The sequence below is a fragment of the Podarcis gaigeae genome (genome assembly GCF_964106915.1).
Source record: "Podarcis gaigeae genome assembly, chromosome: 13".
NCBI classification, from domain to species: Eukaryota; Metazoa; Chordata; class Lepidosauria; order Squamata; family Lacertidae; genus Podarcis; species Podarcis gaigeae.
In genome coordinates, this window is record NC_139689.1 from 5,029,032 (window position 1) to 5,049,843 (window position 20,812).

At 49.0% G+C, this 20,812-nt stretch overlaps 1 protein-coding gene across 1 annotated transcript in view; it reads left to right on the forward strand.

Moving 5' to 3' along the window:
• KDM6B (lysine demethylase 6B) overlaps positions 1–20,655 on the forward strand; it is a 74,873-nt gene extending 54,218 nt beyond the window's left edge. Inside the window, exons 14-24 of the mRNA XM_083706500.1 lie at positions 342–447; positions 2,137–2,342; positions 2,717–2,781; positions 3,223–3,291; positions 5,479–5,627; positions 6,847–6,961; positions 8,310–8,497; positions 9,509–9,650; positions 11,332–11,458; positions 14,513–14,683; positions 18,251–20,655. Coding sequence (XP_083562626.1) covers positions 342–447; positions 2,137–2,342; positions 2,717–2,781; positions 3,223–3,291; positions 5,479–5,627; positions 6,847–6,961; positions 8,310–8,497; positions 9,509–9,650; positions 11,332–11,458; positions 14,513–14,683; positions 18,251–18,274 — 1,362 coding nt within the window. The 3' untranslated portion in view covers positions 18,275–20,655. The remainder of the gene's footprint in view (positions 1–341; positions 448–2,136; positions 2,343–2,716; positions 2,782–3,222; positions 3,292–5,478; positions 5,628–6,846; positions 6,962–8,309; positions 8,498–9,508; positions 9,651–11,331; positions 11,459–14,512; positions 14,684–18,250) is intronic.
• The last annotated feature ends 157 nt before the right edge of the window (positions 20,656–20,812 follow it).

The window sequence follows — 20,812 nt, forward strand, 5'->3', positions numbered from 1 at the left end:
TGCTCGGTGGAGACCACCGTTGACCAATGAAGGAGCACCCACCACTGGATCTAAGGGCGGGGGGAGTTTCTGGTTGAAGATGGGGGATGCTGGAGCAACTTTACTCTAAACTGGGGGCGGGGAACTGTGGAGACTTGGGCCCAGTGGCCTGGACTAGGCGGTTCTGTTGATACTGAGCAGTGGGTTTATCTAAGTGGACCTCTGGTCCAAACTAGGAAATGCTGCATTGTTGTTGTTCTGCTGTCGCTGTTTCTGGGGGTGCCTTAGGGTTTTGGGGGGGTGGGGGGTGGGGACCCAAACTGGCATCTTGGCCGCTAACGGCTCTCCTCTTTCCTCTTCAGTTGGAGAGCAAGCGAGATGCTTTCTCTCCTGTCCTCCTGCAGTTCTGCACTGACCCCAAGAACCCCATCACCGTCATCCGGGGCCTAGCCGGATCCCTCCGCCTCAGTGAGTATCCCGCCCTCTGTGGGTTTGGGGGTGGGGGCCAAGGAGCGCCTGGGTTGGAGGCTGGGGCTCTGCGGAGGAGAGCCTGAGTTGGAAGTAGAGACTTCTGGGCCTGGGAGAAGGAAGGATACACAAAGAATCATAGAGTCGGAAGGGACCCCAAGGGTCATCTATTCCAACCCCCTGCAAAGCAGGACTCGTTTGCCCAACAAGGGGCTCGAACCCACGACCCCAAGGCATTCTACCATTCTTCTGTGGAGAGTGTATTAACTTATGATCTGTGTGTGTGGTTTGGGAGCTGCACGGTCAGGGGAAAAACAATGCTGTCCAGGGTTGTAAAGACTGCGGAGAGAATTATTGGGCGCACTCTTCCCACCTTGGATCAAATCTATGCTTCCAGGTGTCATAAGAAAGCTGCAGAGATAGTGCAGGACAGTGCGTACCCTGGAAACGATCTCTTTCAGCTTCTGCCTTCTGGAAGAAGGGACAGGGTTATAAAGACTAGGACTAGCCGCCTGAGAAACAGTTTTTATCCAAATGCGATTTTGGTTTTAAACGCAGTGCTTGCCGATCAGAAGGTCGGCGGTTCAAATCCCCCCAACAGGGTGAGCTCCCGTTGCTCGGTCCCTGCTCCTGCCAACCTAGCAGTTCGAAAGCACGTCAAAGTGCAAGTAGATAAATAGGTACCACTCCGGCGGAAAGGTAAACGGCATTTCTGTGAATGGCTCTGGTTTGCCAGAAGCGGCTTAGTCCTGCTGGCCACATGACCCGGAAGCTGTACACCGACTCCCTTGGCCTGTAAAGCGAGATGAGCGCCGCAACCCCAGAGTCGGCCACGACTGGACCTAATGGTCAGGGGTCCCTTTACCTTTATGGTAGTCTCTGTGGGAGTACAATATATTGTATTTAATTATGGGGCATCAGAGTTTTTAGGTGGTTAACAAGGCTGGGATAGCAGGCTTGTTGGTTTTTGAATGTCTGGTGTAGATTTTTTCAATTTTGTTGTTCTGTATGAGACAATGACAATAAAGATTATCGTATCGTATTGAGGGGTCAAGAGTCTCGTGCTCTCCCAGTGGAGAAGTGTGTGTTTGCTTCTGCAGCGCTGGGTAGATTTGACCGCACTATACGTGAATTTAACTTGCACAATTTCAGCCACGTGTGCTTGGAGGCTGGCTGGTTGAAATTCCGCAAGGTGAATGCAAGCATTTGCAGAGGGTTGGACCCTTCCTACTCATATGATTCTAAGTCGGGGATGTGACCGTACTGTATTTGAAATCGGAGGCTTTGGGGTCAGATAGATTTTTGAGCAGGGAGTGCATACATTCGTACCTCGGAAGTCGAACGGAATCCGTTCCGGAAGTCCGTTCGACTTCCAAAACATTTAGAAACCCAAGCACAGCTTCTGATTGGCTGCAGGAAGCTCCTGCAGCCAATCGGAAGCCTCGTCGGGTGTTCGGGTTCCAAAATGAGTTCTCAAACCGGAACAGTCGCTTCCAGGTTTGTGGCGTTTGGGAGCCAAAACGTTCAAGAACTAAGCTATTTGAAAACCAACAAAAACATCTGGAGGGCACCAAGCTGGGGAAGCCTGGAGAGGGTGGGCTTCGCGCCATAAACTTGCCAGCAAACAGGGAGGGGCAGAGGGGCAGAAGTCTCTCAAAGCTCCGCCATGACACCCGCTCCCCCCCTCAGACCTGGGCCTGTTCAGCACAAAGACGTTGGTGGACGCGAGCGGGGAGCACGCCGTCGAGGTTCGCACGCAGGTCCAGCAGCCCTCAGACGAAAACTGGGACCTCTCCGGGACGAAGCAGGTGTGGCCTTGCGAGAGCAGCCGTTCGCACACCACAATCGCCAAATACGCTCAGTACCAAGCGGCCTCCTTCCAGGAGTCCCTTCAGGTGAGAAGGCGGCAGGCGGGGGCCATCTCTCGGGGCCATTCCCCCCCACCCCTACCGCCAGGGCCGGCCCAAGACATTTTGCCGCTTGAGGCAAAGCAGAAGTTAGTGCCTGCCCCCTTGCTGCTGCTACCCGAGGCGACTGGGTGGGCTGCCCCAGAGGCTTAAGGGTGGGCCGGCCCTATCCTTTGGGAGATGGAGCAAGCCACCCTTTGGGCTGGGGAGGGGTCTCCGCATTCCTGCAGTGTTAAGGTTGGCAGTTAAAAGTCTTCTCACTGGGTGACCGAGCTTGAATGCCTCTTCCTGGGTGGGATGGGATTTTTTTTGGGGGGGGGTGGCGAGGATTCCCGATCTGACCTTTCTGTCTCTTGAGGCAGGAAGACAAGGAGACGGACGACGAAGAAGCAGATGAGCCAGACAGCACCACGGAGGCGCCCCCAAGGTAGGAGGATTCATCCTTCCTTACTTCGCTTTGCGTTTCCAGTGGTATTTGCCGTTTTTGTTCATTTCCGGGAGCGGGGGTCGGATTTCTGCTGGAGGAACGGCTTTGCAACAATTTAAAACTGAATGCAAATAAAAGAGGGCGTGAGTTGCAGGGCGGGGTCTGCCAGGCTGCTGCACCCCCAAAATGATTTAATCGGCTCACGTCATCCAGCCCCTTGCAATGCTTTATGAGTGAATTTTGAAGACTGAGCGGTGTAGAAGGCAGAGAGGGGTTTTTACACATTTTTGGAAGGGGCAGTTCGTAGGTAAATTATTATTATTTCTTTGGGTCTGGATGGAGGGTTTCAATAGGCCATGGTGTGGGGAGGGGGGGCAATTCCCTCCCATCTCTCTTCTTTTCACCTCCTGCATCATAACTCTTATTTTCTGCCTTTCGCAGCAACCCTGACCAGAAACCGCACCAGATTATCAAGTTTGGGACCAACATTGACCTCTCGGATGCCAAACGGTGAGAACTGCCGCTTTGCTCTTTAACTGCCTCCAACTCCACCCCCGCCTTTTCACTGTGAAGTGCCAGGGTTGTTTTTCCTACAGGCAAACACACAATTCTTGTGTCTTTTGACTGCAAGAAAATGAGGGTTGTGATTTTACCTACGGGTACCTACGGGACCGCCTCTCCTGATATGTCCCACGGAGGAACTTACGGTCTTCAAACAAAAACATCCTGGAGGTCCCAGGCCACAGAGAGGTTAGGCTGGCCTCAACCAGAGCCAGGGCCTTTTCAGCTGTGGCCCCGATCTGGTGGAAAGCTCTGCCACAAGATATTAGGGCCCTGCGGGACTTGACATCTTTCCGCAGGGCCTGCAAGACAGAGCTGTTCCACCAGGCCTTTGGCCAGAGCACAGCCTGACTCCCTCCTTTGGCAATCTTCACAGAACTTTAGCTTAATGGTTGCCATCAACTTGATTTTAATTAATTTTTATAATGAAATGTTTTTAGAATGTTGCACTATTTTATTGTTGTTAGCTGCCCTGAGCCCGGCTTCGGCTGGGGAGGATGGGATATAAATAAAATCTATTATTATTATTATTATTATTATTATTATTATTATTGGAATTGTGGAACCGTAGATTCTTTGGGCCCAACGTGGGGCTGAAACCCACAACTCTGAGATTAAAAGTCTTGTGCTCTCTCAATGACCTTGCTTTTTGTGGCTTGCTGCTGCCTCTCTGTGGCCATAATTTGTCATTGCAGGCAGGAGACTTAATATTGCTCGTTGCTGCCCCTCTGTGGCCATAATTGGTCATTGCAGACATGAGAGCATTGCTCTTTGCTGCCCTTCTGTGGCTATAATTTGTCATTGCAGGCAGGAGACTTAATATTGCTCGTTGCTGCCCCTCTGTGGCCATAATTGGTCATTGCAGACATGAGAGCATTGCTCTTTGCTGCCCTTCTGTGGCTATAATTTGTCATTGCAGGCAGGAGACTTAATATTGCTCGTTGCTGCCCCTCTGTGGCCATAATTTGTCATTGCAGGCAGGAGACTTAATACAGTATTGCTCATTGCTGCCCCTCTGTGGCCATAATTTGTCATTACAAGCTGCAAACTTAACATTGCTTGTTGCTGCCCCTTTCTGGCATGTTTAGTCATTGCAGGCATGAGACATAATATTGCTCATTGCTGCTCTTCTGTGGCCATAATTTGTCATTGCAGGCAGGAGACAATACAGTATTGCTCTTTGCTGCCCCTCTGTGGCCATAATTTGTCATTGCAGGCAGGAGACTTGATATTGCTCATTGCTGCCCTTCTGTAGCCATGCCCTGGAATTATTTCCCCCCTGTTATGATGTTCCATGCTGCCTCCCTGTGGCTGTATCTTGTCATTGCATTGTATGCCACCTTCTCACCTTGACAGAGCTCTTTGCTTTCCATTCAGTGGTCATAACTGGTCGCTGCAGGTGAAGCTCCCCCGCCCCCCCCCGCCCCTAGTCTCGACTCCATTATTATTATTATTTGGTTGTTGTCACTAGAAGGAAACCTGATTGCTTCTCAGTGCTGCCCCCCAGTGGGCAACAAGGTGTGCAAGATGTGTTTTCATTTTAAAAGGGCTCTTATTGAGATGGAGGGCAGCGAATAAATGCAAAGAATCAGTAAACGAATACGTACCAGTGTTATAATAAATATTTAGAAAGCGGTTTCCCAAAAACTAATCTTGATAGGCAGAAACACTGTAAAATTAATGAATGTTAAAATGATGTTGGATTGAAAATAAGTGGTATTAGCAACAAAGCTATTAAGAATATGCAAAAATGAATTGATAATGGATGGAAATATAGAGTTATAAAATGTTAAGATATAGAGTTAAGATAAATGAAAGAGGGTAAGGATTTGCTGATTTGATTATGTAAATGGGAATACAAGAAGGGGAGGTGTGAGGTCAAAGAAACAAGCAAATGAGTTTAAAGTTATGAAAAACGGATTTGTTTTTATTATTATTTTCTTTTTGTCTTTTGTATGTTGTATTTTTATTTTTATTTTCTTTTTTCATGTATTTTTGTATTCTTGTTTTTGTAAAACTTTAATAAATATTTCTTAAAAAAAACAAAAAACTAATCTTGATAGGAAGGGCCACCTATTTCATCCCCCTGCGATGCAGGAATCGCAGCTAACCACTCTCCCCTGACATGCATCACAGGTGGAAACCGCAGCTGCAGGAGCTCCTCAAGTTGCCAGCTTTCATGCGGGTCACGTCGACGGGCAACATGTTGAGTCACGTGGGGCACACCATCCTGGGCATGAACACGGTGCAGCTGTACATGAAAGTGCCTGGAAGCCGCACACCAGGTAAGGCCATGAGCTGCGGCGATAGCCGCTGGCTGGGTTGGTGGATTGATTGAGTGGTTTTATTTAGAGTATACCTCTACCCCCCCCTTTCTTCAGCCGGAAAAGGTCTGCAGAGCTAGTGTGGTGTAGTGGTTAAGAGCGGTGGACTCGTAATCTGGTGAACTGGGTTCGATTCCCCGCTCCTCCACACGCAGCTGCTGCTTGGGCCAGTCACACTTCTCTGAAGTCTCTCAGCCCCACTCACCTCACAGAGTGTTTGTTGTGGGGGAGGAAGGGAAAGGAGAATGTTAGCCGCTTTGAGACTCCTTAAAAGGGAGTGAAAGGCAGGATATCAGATCCAAACTCCTCTTCAGAACACCTAACATACAGCCCAAGGCAGTAGGAAACAAGGCAGCCCCTGCCTGCAGGCTTACGATGGGGGGGGGGACACGACACACAGGAGGAAAGGGGTGGGGAGGGAACAGGAAAACCAAAACTCAGATCCAGTTTCTGAACGGTCAGCTGCTAGTCTAGTTCAGGGGTGTGAGCAGGTTTTCTGCCTCCCACCTCTCCAACAGAGGCAGTCTGATAGCACGGCTGCCCCCAGATAATTATGAACGCATACAGTGAGAGGCATGAGCTTGCTTTTGACAGGTCATCTCATTTATATTAGGTCCAGTTTGGGACGAACAAACTCTTATCTGCTCATCAACAAAAAGATGCCTTTTCTCTTTTCCGATCTTTCATACTTGAAAACCACAACAATATTGTCCTCGGTATCTATTTCTTGCTATCATTTTGAAAATGCCGTATTTTTTGCTTTATAAGACTCACTTTTCCCCTCCTAAAAAGTAAGGGGAAATGTGCGTGCGTCTTATGGAGCGAATGCAGGCTGCGCAGCTATCACAGGAGCCAGAACAGCAAGAGGGGTTGCTGCTTTCGCTGCGCAGCGATCTCTCTTGCTGTTCTGGCTTCTGAGATTCAGAATATTTTTTTTCTTGTTTTCCTCCTCCAAAAACTAGGTGCGTCTTGTGGTCTGGTGCGTCTTATAGAGCAAAGAAAATACGGTATATCCGTAATTTGCAAATAAGCAAAAATAGTTTTGTTTTGATGCTGCATGCTACACTGAAATGTTTAGGATTGTCCTCAAATCCTCCTGCCGCACTTGCCATCTTCTAATGCCAGACCCTTTGAGAACCTCTGCTGTAACTTGTGTCCTGTCCCCCCCCCCAACTTCCAGGGCACCAGGAGAACAACAACTTCTGTTCCGTGAACATCAACATTGGGCCGGGAGATTGCGAGTGGTTTGCTGTCCACGAGCATTACTGGCAGGACATCAGCGCCTTCTGTGACAGGTGAGTGTCATGTCCCTGCTGCTGTATAAATGTCACATATGCTTATGCAAGATGGAGAGCTCGCTGGTACCAGGGTTTCCTGGTGGGTTTTTGAGCAAGTGACATTGGTGTGCCCCACCCCCCGGTCACTTCTCTCCCCCAGATAACGCCTACCACCTCAAGAGGCATACAGAGGGAAAGCACACACACAAAAACAAACAAACACAAAAAAACAGGCACACTTTGCTTTTGGGAACCGGGCAGAAGTCAGATCCAGTAAAATTAAGCTGAAAGCTTGAAGAGGAAGTGTGAAAGGAAGCCACTCTTGCAATTTCCTTCTTCAACTCTATGGTCTGTTCAGGGGAGAAAAAGGTAACCTGTGTCCAGGGCAGCTGTTTATCAGCTCCATCTGGTACGCAGGATGAGACCCTCCCTGCCCGCTGTCTATCTCGCCAGAGTGGTGCATGCTCTGGTTATCTCTCGTTTGGACTACTGCAATGTGCTCTACGTGGGGCTACCTTTGAAGGTGATCGGGAAACTACAACTAATCCAAAATGTGGCAGCCAGACTGGTGACTGGGAGCGGCCACTGAGACCACATAACACCAGTCTTGAAGGACCTACACTGGCTCCTAGGATGTTTCTGAGCACAATTCAAAGTGTTGGTGCTGACCTTTAAAGCCCTAAACGGCCTAGGTCCAGTATACCTGAAGGAGCGTCTCCACCCCCATCATTCTACCCGGACACTGAGGTCCAGCTCCGAGGGCCTTCTGGCGGTTCCCTCCCTGCGAGAAGCCAAGTCACAGGGAACCAGGCAGAGAGCCTTCTCGGTAGTGGCACCTGCCCTGTGGAACACTCTCCCACCAGATATCAAAGAGAAAAACAACTACCAAACTTTTAGAAGATATCTGAAGGCAGCCCTGTTTAGGGAAGCTTTTAATGTTTAATAGGTTATTGTATTTTAGTGTTTTGTTGGAAGCCGCCCAGAGTGGCTGGGGAAACCCAGCCAGATGAGCGGGGTATAAATAATATATTATTATTATTATTATTATTATTATTATTATTATTATTATTACCCCTCTTGCCATCTCATGACCCAAGAGTCAGTGTGTGTGGGTGGCCAGAGGCATTGTGGGTCCCAGGAGAATACCTGGAGGATGCTGTTGCACCCATGGGTGCCATGTTGGGGACCCCTGCCCTAAGGGGATGATTTGGGGGATGGGTTCCTGGGATCGGGGGCACGAGAGGTGCTGCTGCATTGCTTTGCCCACTTCCGTGGGACCATCATAGGAGAACATATTGTCAGGAGGGGAGGTTTTTCCAGGTGGTTTCCCCTTTGCCTTGTCACCCCAGCACCCGCTTTCCCGCAGGCACGGTGTCGACTACCTGACCGGCTCGTGGTGGCCCATCCTTGAAGACCTTTACCAGTCCAACATCCCCGTCTACCGCTTCATCCAGCGCCCCGGAGACCTCGTGTGGATCAACGCCGGGACGGTGCATTGGGTTCAGGCCACCGGGTGGTGTAATAACATTGCCTGGAATGTCGGCCCCCTCACAGGTATCTTAGCCGGATGGCCGAGGTCCCGAAAAGCGGGGTGGGAGGAGGGGGAGTTGAAAAGGGGATCCCGGAGCCCCACCAGTGCCCCACACTCTATAAAGGGCAGGGTCATGTCTTGCTTCCACAATCCTATTACAGTGCTACCTCGGTTTAAGAACTGTCCTGATTCTGTTTACGAACTCCGCAAAAGCGGAAGTAGTGTCCCGGTTTGCGAACTTTACCTCGGTCTAAGAATGGAATCCGAACGGTGGAAGGGCACCGGCGGCGGGAGGTTCCATGACGCAACCCTCTCCTAGGAGTCTTGGTTGACCACAAACTTGACATGAGCCAACAGTGTGACGCGGCAGCTAAAAAAGCCAATGCAATTCTGGGCTGCATCCATAGGAGTATAGCATCTAGATCAAGGGAAGTAATAGTGCCACTGTATTCTGCTCTGGTCAGACCTCACCTGGAGTACTGTGTCCAGTTCTGGGCACCACAGTTCAAGGAGGACACTGACAAACTGGAACGTGTCCAGAGGAGGGCAACCAAAATGGTCAAAGGCCTGGAAACGATGCCTTATGAGGAACGGCTAAGGGAGCTGGGCATGTTTAGCCTGGAGAAGAGGAGGTGAAGGGGTGATATGATAACCATGTTCAAATATATAAAAGGATGTCACATAGAGGAGGGAGAAAGGTTGTTTTCTGCTGCTCCAGAGAAGCGGACACGGGGCAATGGCTCCAAACTACAAGAAAGAAGATTCCACCTAAACATTAGGAAGAACTTCCTGACAGTAAGAGCTGTTTGACAGTGGAATTTGCTGCCAAGGAGTGTGGTGGAGTCTCCTTCTTTGGAGGTCTTTAAGCAGAGGCTTGACAACCATATGTCAGGAGTGCTCTGATGGGGTTTCCTGCTTGGCAGGGGGTTGGACTCGATGGCCCTTGGGGTCTCTTCCAACTCTATGATTCTATGATCCTTGCCTAGAGGGGCGTCCTCTTCCTGCCCCTCTGACCTCTTCCCTTTCCCTTGCAGCTTACCAGTACCAGTTGGCCCTTGAGCGCTACGAATGGAACGAGGTGAAGAACGTCAAGTCCATTGTGCCCATGATCCACGTTTCCTGGAACGTGGCCCGCACCGTCAAGATCAGTGACCCCGACTTGTACAAAATGATCAAGTGAGGACGGCTTTCGGTTCTGCCACCCCACCCCCACCCCCCGCAACTCCTCCAACCTTTCCTGGCCGTGTCCCGCCTGCCTTTGCATTTGCGCCTTGGGCAGTTTCTTGCACTTCCTCAAGTGCACAAAAGTGTCTTGGTTGGGGGCCAGATACGAGGGGCCCTCCGTGGGAAGGCACAGGGGACCCTCTGCTGAAATGATGAGGACCCCAGGCTCATTTTGGTCGCAGGTGGGGTCTCCATCATTGGGTGGCGGGGGCGATGGGCAGGCCTCTTGTGGCCTTAGCCCAGATGTGGGGGACATTTCACCCTCCAGATGTTGTTGGATGTTGGCTCCGCAATACCTGGAGGGCTAGGGGTCCCGTCTCCCTCCCTCTGCCCCGTTTCAACAGCTGCGCAAAACGCAGGAAGTGTGTGTGTGTGTGTGTAATCTATAGAACACATAAACAGGCAATATGTTACCGTATGTTCCAAAGATATATATTTTTTAATTAACATATGCTAGAAACGTTGCGTTATAAATAAGAGAAGCAGTCTTAGGCATTTTATCCCCTGCGCTGGGAAAGGAGTCGAAGTTTGTCTGGGAAAACAAACATGGATTTTGCAATAGCAGCTGATGATGGTGTTGGCATCCGTCTGTCTCAACAGACAATGGAGTGCACTGCCAGGGGTGAAGTCCAAACCGCTGTAGTAACAGCACCAAAGTGATCTCCCTGGGGCACCAGCCAGTGTGTAACCATGTGTGGATGTCCTGGGCTGCCCAAATTATGTTCCAATTCAGCGACGAAGGCCTGCCTCTCCCACAAAAAAATATTTATTATGGGGAAGGCAATTCACAGTCAACAAATGATATTTTACACTTTGACAAAATGTTCACTTTGACAAAATGTTTACGTAATGTGAATTGATAGAATTTAGAGTTTGCGTGTTGTTTCTTTCTTTAAAAAACTTTTTAAAATTCTCTTTAAAAAAATTGTATTTGTTTATTAAATTTGAATACCACCCTTCATCCATAAATCTCAGTGCTGCTTACAACATAAAGATACAATATTAAAACACAAAATACATGATAGAAAGAAGGAAAAAGAAACATGAATTTGAGCAGGTTATTGGGGGGGGGCGGGCGGTGGAAATCAAGGCTTGAGGTTCTCCCCACTCCTGAGCTCTTTCTGTCCTTCCTTCCTTTAAGCTAAGAAAAAGGCTCTGCAATTTTTTGCGCTTCCAGTAGTTTGGGGCTAGCAACAGAGCTCAGTCCCACACCCCCAAGTGGCCGGAGTCCCTGTCCGGATGTGTCATTTACCATCCCCCTTGTCTCTTCTGTGGCTACTGTTTAAATACAGGTGCAATGTTTACTGCGCAGGCCTGGTAAAAACACCAAAATCGTGCAGTTTCTAATGTGCAGCCTTAACGCTGTATTGTTTTTAATACTTGATTGGGAGCCGCCCAGAGTGGCTGGGGAAACTCAGCCAGATGGGTGGGGCATAAATAACAAATTATTATTATTATTATTCACACACACTCACTTTTGGGGGCAATGCAAGATGCAATTAAATTAACAGAATCCCTTAGGGGGGGTTTTGCCCGCCCACCCCCCATTGATGCGTTGGCTGCTTCATCCGTCCCCGTGGAGAGCTGCATCCGGCCGCATCCTGACCCCTGTCCTCTCTTCTCCTGCTTGCAGGTACTGTCTGATGCAGTCCATCAAGCACTGCCAGGTGCAGAGAGAGAGCCTTGTCCGGTCCGGCAAGAAGATCGCCTACCAGGGCCGCGTGAAGGACGAGCCGGCTTACTACTGCAACGAATGCGACGTAAGCTTTCCTGGCTCTTCTCGCTTTTCTCTTACCCGCCACAGTGGCAACTCCACGGGGGTGAGGCTCCCTCCCTCTCTCAACCTCGCTTTCCTCCAGGGCGCTGCCCCTTCTCCACAGGTCCGTCACAGCGCCAGCAACACAGGTGGCGCTCCCTGCTCCGAGACAGCGCCAGTCCTGGTGCACCCACCCCCCAGAATAAACCCCAGGTGACTGGGCTTCCCCAGGTGACTGGCCCTCTCTGCAGTTCTGACTGTGGGGACGAGGTTTGCCTTCCGCATTCACGTTCTCTGAAAGTTGACCCCCACGGAAGTGGCCATCTTTCCGTCCTCTGCGATCCATTTCCTCCGAAATCTTTGGCAGAGAGCGACCGGCAGGTCCTCCTAGCCTGTGACATAGACTCCGTTCCCCCCGCCACAGACTTTTTATTTTTTGGAAAACAGTCCTTTCCCCCTTCCACATGAAAGGGCCTGGCAGGGTTTCCTAGGCCTTTGTGGTGTGAACAGTGTTTGATGAGGCCTGCTTGTCTTTAAAATACCTCCTGTACCCAACTCCAGTTTGAGGCTCCCGTGCCTCCTTCATTCCTGACGGCCCCCGAGAAGTCATAAAGGGGATTAGGAAGGTCGAAACAGTGAGTATGAAACGCGTGTCTTAAAAAAAGCTGTGGTGGAAAAGAAGCTTCCGGAAGGATCAGCGGCGTATTGTGAAGTCGGACCTCGCGGCTCTCCAAAACTTCACCTCAACTCACACGGCTGTCGGTCAAGAGTTTCAAACTAAGAAGTCTCGCCCAAGCACCTGTAAGGTTTGCAGTGGATTACCATGATGAAAACGGGAGGAAAATATAATTTTATATCTGCCCTCTCTGAAAGGAAGACCCCGATGGAGGAAGCTGGACCCCACGCAGAGTTCTGGTGGCTGCACCTCATTAAGTGTCATCGTGCAGAGATAGGAAAGGTTTGGGAAACGGCGACCAAAACGATTTAAGGGACTGGAGTATTTCCCCTATGGGGCTTCTTGGCTTACCGAAAAGGTTAAATAGGTGTATAAAACGATGCCTGGTGCAGCTTAGGGACCAGAGTGAAGTTGATCCTTGGAAGATATGGGATGGATAGAAGAAAGAACATGCTTTAAGGGCATCCTGTGGAACTCCCTGCTGGAAACCTCCGGAAGAGAATTAGACAAATTCGTGGGAGATGAGGCTCTCAGCAGCTACTCACCTCGATGGCTGTGCTCTTATCTCTATTGTCTGAGGGAACATGGCTCCTAGCTGCCGGGAATTGCAGGGGAGGGATAGGATGCTAGGCTGAATGGGCCTGATCCAGACGCAAAGCTCTGCTGATGTTGTTGAAGGACCTCGTCCTGAGGTCTCGGGGTAGCCTGAGAAACAGCGCAGCTCAAGCGGCGAAGAAGGAAGGTCTGCTGTGCAGTCTTCTTAAGGCAGGGTCAAAAGTGAGTCGCCAACCCAACTGAAGCCAGGAAGTGACTGAGCCGTGAATTTAGGTGGAGGAGACTGCAGCCCCTGCCAGCCAGGGAGAAGAACCTCCTCAGCCGTGGAGCCAGGACTCAGCTGCAGTGACTTCGGTTAAAAGAAGCCACAGAATCACAGAACGGTAGAGTTGGAGGGGACCCACACGGTCATCTAGTCTGACCCCCGGGAAGTGGAAAGGAAGCAGGGCTTGTTGTCGGCCGAGCCTCACAGGGAAAGGGGAAGTGCCTGAGATGCAGGAAGGAAGTCTCTGTTTCCAGAGTCGCACCCATCTCAAGACAGACTCCTGTGGTGGACCTCCTTTGCCCCATCACAAGGGTCCCTATCCTGGAGTCCTGGCGGGTGATGCAGGGGAAAGCATCCCTTGAAGATGCCAAGGTTTGGGGATCCCTCCCTGTCGCTCAGGCGAGGCTGGATCAGTGCCTTCTCTTCCAGAGCAGCCCGCTGCAAGATGCACCAGAGAAGGACACTCAGGAATAGGTTGCGTTTCGGGCATGTGACGCGTCAGCCAAGTGTGCAGAGCTCGTTTTTTTTTTTTAATTTATGTTGGTGAGGAAGAAATAAAATTCTTTCCCCCTTGGTTCTGTGTTGGTGTCGTTCTTCTCTGGGTCCCACACTTCTGCCCCTCTTCCCAGTCAGAAAGCCTCACCCCGTGGCAGAAGAAAGCGGCCGCAAACTCTGTGTTTTGCTCTCTTCTTTCGCCGCAGCAGCTCCTTTTGCCCGCCTTGAGCCACGGCTGACGTTCTCTGCCAGTGGCAGGCATGCGCTTGGGCAACCCCCTCCTCCCGCCTTTTCCGGAAGGGTTTGTTTTAACCAGTAAACACAAAAGGCTTGCCCTTCTGGGTGCTCCCCCATACTGTCGTTTGCCTCGAGTGTGACTGCAGTGCTGAGTGGGAGGGGCTGGGAGAGATCCCTGCTCATTAAACGCTAGAAACCACGGCAGGCTGGCATTTATGCATTATTTTATTTTAATTTTTTGGAGGGGTGGCCGTTGTTAACTGCTAACAAAAGTGGAAGGCAGGCTTGGAAAATTCTTCCCCCCCAAAAAAGGTGCATTGATTATACCGTATTTTTTGCTCTATAGTACTCACTTTTCCCCTCCTAAAAAGCAAGGGGAAATGTGTGTGCGTCTTATGGAGCGAATGCAGGCTGTGCAGCTATCCCAGAAGCCAGAACAGCAAGAGGGATTGCTGCTTTCGCTGCGCAGCGATCCCTCTTGCTGTTCTGGCTTCTGAGATTCAGAATATTTTTTTCCTTGTTTTCCTCCTCCAAAAACTAGGGGCGTCTTGTGGTCTGGTGTGTCTTACAGAGTGAAAAATATGGTATTTAAAGGAAGAGCAGAACTTCTTGGTTTGGATTTTGGTATGCAGCAGGAGGAGATGATCTGCCATGCAATTAAAGGAGACCTAGTAGCTGAGGGTGTGGGGAGCAGACCTGGGTGAAATTTGGAGGGGTTATAGGTGGGGCTGAGCCTCAGGGGGCTAATCTGCTAACAGCTGAGTAGGAGGGTAGAGACAAAGGCCACGTCCCGTTGCGACAGTCGCTGATTCCCCGTGTGCTCCCCGCAGGTGGAGGTCTTCAACATCCTTTTCGTGACGAGCGAAAACGGGGGCAAAAACACGTACCTGGTGCACTGTGAGGCCTGCGCCCGCAAGCGGAGCTCCTCTCTCCATGGCGTGGTGGTGCTTGAGCAATACAAGACGGAAGAACTGATCCACATCTATGACAGCTTCACCCTGGTGAGTATATGTCTGGGGAAGGAGGAGAGGCATGCCCCACGGGCTCGCAGATTTGGTAAAGCCTAGAGGAGGGCACCGCCTAGTGGCAGGAAAGGGAAACGCCACCAAGGCTCTTCAAGGCACTTCAGAGCTGTTCAATCAACTCTATTTTTTAAAAAAATAATATTTTATTAAATTTTAGGAATAAAAAATTTAGAAAAATACAAAAACACAGAAATACAAAATCACAAAATACAAAAATAGAGACATTAAAAATAAAAAAGAAAAAGATAAAAAGAAAAAAGAACACATACAAGAAAAAAAACAAACCCAAAAATCCCTCTTTTTTAATCTCTCCTCTTTGATTAACTTATTTTCCTGACTTCCTCACATCTCCCTTTTTTGTATCCCTTTTGAAATTTGATTCAGCAAATTCATCAATCCTATTTAATTTATCTATTTCTCTATCATGAATCCAATCTTAACCTTATTGCTAGAACCCCTTCAGTTCAAATCAATATCATCAACATTCAAAAATTTTACATTGTTTCTGTAAATAAATTTTAAATTTCCTCCAATCTTCTTCCACCAACTCTTCTCCCTGGTCCCGGATTCTGCCAGTCATCTCCGTGTTCAATCAACTCTAGTGTCCTCCCAAAGTGGCTCTCTGAGGATTACTGATTGTTATTATGAATTATATTTAACAGATCTGTAAGATACAACACAAAAACCCAGTTTCTGTTAGCAGTGAAGTCGTTTCTACCAAGTCCCCCCCCCCCCCCGTAACCTTAAAACTCACGGGCATTCAACAAAACTGAATGTTGGAAGATTCAGAAAGTCCTCCTTCATGCAGCGAAGTTAACCAGTGGAACACCCTCCAGCAGGAATGGCCACCAACTTTGGATGGCTTTAAAAGAATACTAGACAAACTCGTGGAGGAGAAGGGAATCGGTGGCTAGCAGCCCCAATGGCTATGCTGTGTCTCCACAGTTGGAGGCAATGCTTGAGTGCCAATTGATGGAAACAGCAAGTGGGGAGAGGGCTCTTGTACTGGGATGCTGCTTAATAATAGGCATCTGGCCGGCCAGTGTGAGAACAGGATCCTGGGCTAGGCTCTGCTTCTGTTCCCATGTTGGTGTTGCCCAGGATGAGGTGGGGAACCGGGCTGAAGAAACAGCAGGAGAAAGAATCGGGATTCCGAGGTGACTGGAACAGATTGGAGAACTGGACCCAAAGTAGCAAAATGCATGTCGACAGGGACAAATGTCAGGTTCCGCAGTTAAGCAGGAATAACCAGATGCACAAACTTAGGGTGGGTGTGAGGGACACCCGGCGTGACAGCAGAGCTTGTGAAAAGTATCTAGTAAAAGTAAAAGTCTATAGACACGACTCGGCAGCAGCAGCAAAAGCAGCTCATCCAAGGGAATAATAATAATAATACAGTAGTGCCCCGCATGACGAACGCCTCGCAAGACGAAAAACCCGCTAGACGAAAGGGTTTTCCGTTTTGGAGGCGCTTCGCAAAACGAATTTCCCTATGGGCTTGCTTCGCAAGAAGAAAGCCCATAGGGAAATCTCCGGGGACCTCTTTTAAATGCTAGCGGTGGGGAGCAAAGCCTTCCCCCCCCCCTCCGGCCTTCAGAAGAGGTCCAGGAAGGCCGGCGGGGGCCGAAAGGCTTTGCTCCCCACCGCCAGCATTTTAAAAGCAGTCCGGGATAGCAGGGAAGCGCTTCCCGCTATCCCGGATGGCTTTTGAAGGCAGGCGGGGGGGGGAGCAAAGACTTTTGCCCCCCGCCCGCCTTCAGAAGAGGTCGGGGGACAGACTGTCCCCGGACCTGGTCTGAAGGCGGTTTCCATAGGAACGCATTAATTGATTTTTAATGCATTCCTATGGGAAACCGTGCTTCGCAAGACGAAAAACTCGCAAGACGAAAAGACTTGCGGAACGAATTAATTTCGTCTTGCGAGGCACCACTGTAATAATAATAATAATAATAATAATAATAATAATAATAATAATAATAATTTGTTATTTGTACCCCGCCCATCTGGCTGGGTTTCCCCAGCCACTCTGGGCAGCTTCCAACAAAGATTAAAAATATATTAAAATGTCACACATTAAAAATTTCCCTTCAGATGCTTTCTAAAAGAGTTGTTTATCTCTTTGACATCTGATGGGAGGGCGTTCCACAGGGCGGGCGCCACCACCGAGAAGGCCCTCTGCTTGGTTCCCTGTAGCTTTGCTTCTCGCAGTGAGGGAACCGCCAGAAGGCCCTCGGCGCTGGACCTCAGTGTCTGGGCTGAACAATGGGGGTGGAGATGCTCCTTCAAGTATACTGGACCGAGGCCGTTTAGGGCTTTCAAGGTCAGCACTTTGAATGGTGCTCGGAAACGTACTGGGAGCCAATGTAGGTCTTTCTGGACCGGTGTTATATGGTCTTGGCGGCTGCTCCCAGTCACCAGTCTTGCTGCCGCATTCTGGATTAGTTGTAGTTTCTGGGTCACCTTCAAAGGTAGCCCCACGTAGAGCACAATGCAGCTGTCCAAGCGGGAGATAACCAGAGCATGCGCCACTCTGGCGAGACAGTCTGCGGGCAGGGAGGGTCTCATCCTGCATACCAGATGGAGCTGGCAGACAGCTGCCCTGGATACAGAACTGACCTGTGCCTCCATGGACAACTGAGGGTCCAAAATTGACTCCCAGGCTGCACACCTGGTCCTTCAGGGGCACAGTTACCCCATTCAGGACCAGGCAGTCCTCCACACCTGCCCGCCCCCTGTCCCCCAAGAATAGTACTTCTGTCTTGTCAGGATTCAACCTCAATCCATTAACCGCCGTCCATCCTCCAACCACCTCCAGACACTCAGACAGGACTTTCACTGGTTCTGATTTGAAAGAGAGGTAGAGCTGGGTACCATCCGCATATTGATGGACACCCAGCCCAAACCCCCTGATGATCTCTCTCAGCGACTTCAAGGGAAGCCATAGTCCCGCTCTATTCTGCCTTGGTCAGACCCCACCTGGAAAACTGTGTTTAATTCTGGGCACCCCGGTTTAAAAAGGATATTGACAAGCTGGAAGGTGTGCAGAGGAAATGGCGACCAAGACTGGTCTGGAAACCAAGCCTTTTGCGGGAGCAGGGCATGTTTAGCCTGGGAAATGGGAGATAGGATAGGTAAAGGTAAAGGGACCCCTGACCATTAGGTCCAGTCGTGGCCGACTCTGGGGTTGCGGCGCTCATCTCGCTTTATTGGCCGAGGGAGCCAGTGTACAGCTTCCGGGTCATGTGGCCAGCAGGACTAAGCCGCTCCTGGCGAACCAGAGCAGCACACGGAAACGCCGTTTACCTTCCCACCGGAGTGGTACCTATTTATCTACTTGCACTTTGATGTGCTTTCGAACTGCTAGGGAGATACAATAGCCATCTTCAAATATTGAAAGGGCTGTCACATGGAGGACGGATTCCTGAATTGCTGCAGGGGGTTGGACTAGATGACCCCAAGGGTTCCTTCCAACTTTACGGCACTACGATTTGGAAGGCAGGCTGCTGATTGTAGGTTTTTTCTCTCTCCCCTTTTCTCCTGCAGTCTGCGCCGCCCAGTTCCAGATGAGCCATACCATGCCTGGACACGGATGTCTGGGCCGTCTCTACATGCTAGCTTGCCCCCCCCGCCCGCCCGCTCGCGTGGGGTTGGGGGGTTGCTATGGTCTGCCCTCTCCCTCCAATAGCAGCTGAGCCTCTGATCTCCACCCGCCCTTCTCAACTCAAACCGGCCCTGAGCCGGGGGGGCAGATTGCAGAAGCGTCGTGACCTGGGGCGTTCTTCTGACGGACCCCTTTTTTTAATTTATTCTTCAGAACGAACCTTTTCTCGTTTTGGGATTTTTTTGTTTTTTTTCCTGGGTGGTGCTGATTTTGTATTAAAAAAGCAGGGGGAAAACCCCTGAACTTAAAAAAAAAAAATTCAAAAAAATTCAAAGAGCAAACGGAATGGAGCAGCGAAATCGATGGCGAAATTCCGCTGTGCCTCTGGATTCGTACTGCATGGACAAGAATTGGGGTGCGGTGGTTTCGGGGAGCTTCTATGAACAGATCGAGAGGGGTGTGTGAAAGCGTTCCCTTCTTCTCAAGAGCATTAATTTCCGTCTCTCTCGCCGGGATGGGATGCCAGCGAGCGGAAAACGAGAGAGAGAAAGAGAGACTGCTGTCGAAATTTGGGGGTGCCTGGTTTTGTTTTGGTTTTTTTTCCTTTCCTTTCGATTACGTTTTTCTTGGCAGAAATTTAAAGGGAAAAAAAAGAGAGAGTTTGGGAAATGGAAGCAAGCAAAAAAAAAAATGAAAAAGAAAAATTAATACGGGTTTCTTAACACAGGACTTTTATGGGTTCAGTTCTCTCTGGGTGAACTTCTCATCGGGATACGGTGGGGCGGCGGGGGGGGAGAGTGTACATTGATTTATATATATTGGAGGGGGGGGGAGCCAGGGAGGGTTGGCGAATTTTTCCCCGCGTGTGGTTTTTAATTATTCTGATGGACATTTTGATTTCTTACATCCTTTTATATATATTATATATATATATAAATATAAGAAGGAAAAAAAATATTCCTGGTTTGTATTAGAAACTGCTTTTAAAAAACAAAATACAGAAAACGAGACAAAAAAAATAAAATAAAAAATATACGAGTTTTTTTGCGCGAGGAGCAAGCGGGACGGAGGAGGTCCTCGTGCGAAAGGAGATTGGGATATGGTCGAAACAATAACCCCGTTCGGAGGGTGTGGTGCTCACCCCAAATCAAGACACACGGGTAGATGGGAGATTTTTTTTTCCTTTTTCACGAAAGGGGAGGGGGGGCTGATTTCTCCCCCCCTCCTCCTCCCCCTAGGTGTTGCCATTGCCCCAGCCTCCAATTCCCTATGCCATTTTTGTGGGGGGCAGGGGGTGGGGTGCGGTTGGCAATCTAACAAGGACCCCTTAACTCTGCCCTCTGCCTGCCTAGCTATGGCTGACCTTTAACTCTGACCCTTAACGCCTCCTCTTCAGCTGATAAAATCCGTTTAACCTTAACTCAAGATATATAAATATATATATATATATATTCCTTGGCTAAATTCATTGCCCCCCCCTTCCTCTTCCTCCTCCAATTCTCTGCCCTTTTGACTCTACAGTTACAACTCCCAGATCCATTTGAAAAAGAAGAAGACAGAAACGTCTCAGATTTGGGGTCATTTTTCTTTCTTTCTTTTTTTAAAAAATAATAATTGTACCTCCATGCCTCAAAAAAATTGTTTTGCAGTTTGTAAATGTTCTTTCTCTTTCTCTCTTTTTTAATTTATACGTCTCTCCTTTTTTTTTGGTAATCATCTCTCTATTTATTGGTCCTCTTTTGGGGTTTGATCCAGCCTCTTTTTTATTTTTAACTTTTTACAATGTTGTTGTACCTGTTTCTTTTTTTAAAAAGAAAAAAAGTGTCTCCTTTTGTTTGTTTGACTCCTCTCTGGAATTTTTTATTGAATTACTTAACATGTTCTTTCAGATATTTTTTTTCCTGTCTGTTGATGTTTTTTCCTTGACATGGTGCTCTTGTTTTCTCATGGGGGTGGGGTGGGGGTGGTGGGGTTTGGAGTGGGGAATAAAAGCCTGCTCCTGGTTCATCTGTTGATTCCCCTTCCCTTTTATTTTATTTTTAAATGGAAGAATCTCACCCCACCCTACAGAAGGAAGGAAATCTCTTCCTTCCTTCTGAAAAAAACAAAAAACCTGCACTTTTTTTTAGTTCCAGATTTCCCCCCCACCCCACCCTCACCAATCACTCACACACAGACACACACTGAAAAAAAAGCAGATGAACAATCTCGCTTCTCTGAGTAAACTCACTCTCACATAAATTGATTCTTATCGTACTGTAGGGGGACAAGGAGAAAGCAAATCTTATTTTGTAAATGTAAAAATAAATAAATAATTAAATTAACTCACAGAGATAAAAAAAAGAAACCAGCCGCCTTCTGTCTTCCTTCATTTCTCCAACCTGGATATACGGAAAGCTCACATCTGGTGTGCTCAATACATCAAATCTCTTGCCCTAGTCATTAAAACAAGCCTCTCTCTCTCTTTTTTTCTTCATTGCTTGGGGAAGGGCGGAATGTTTTTT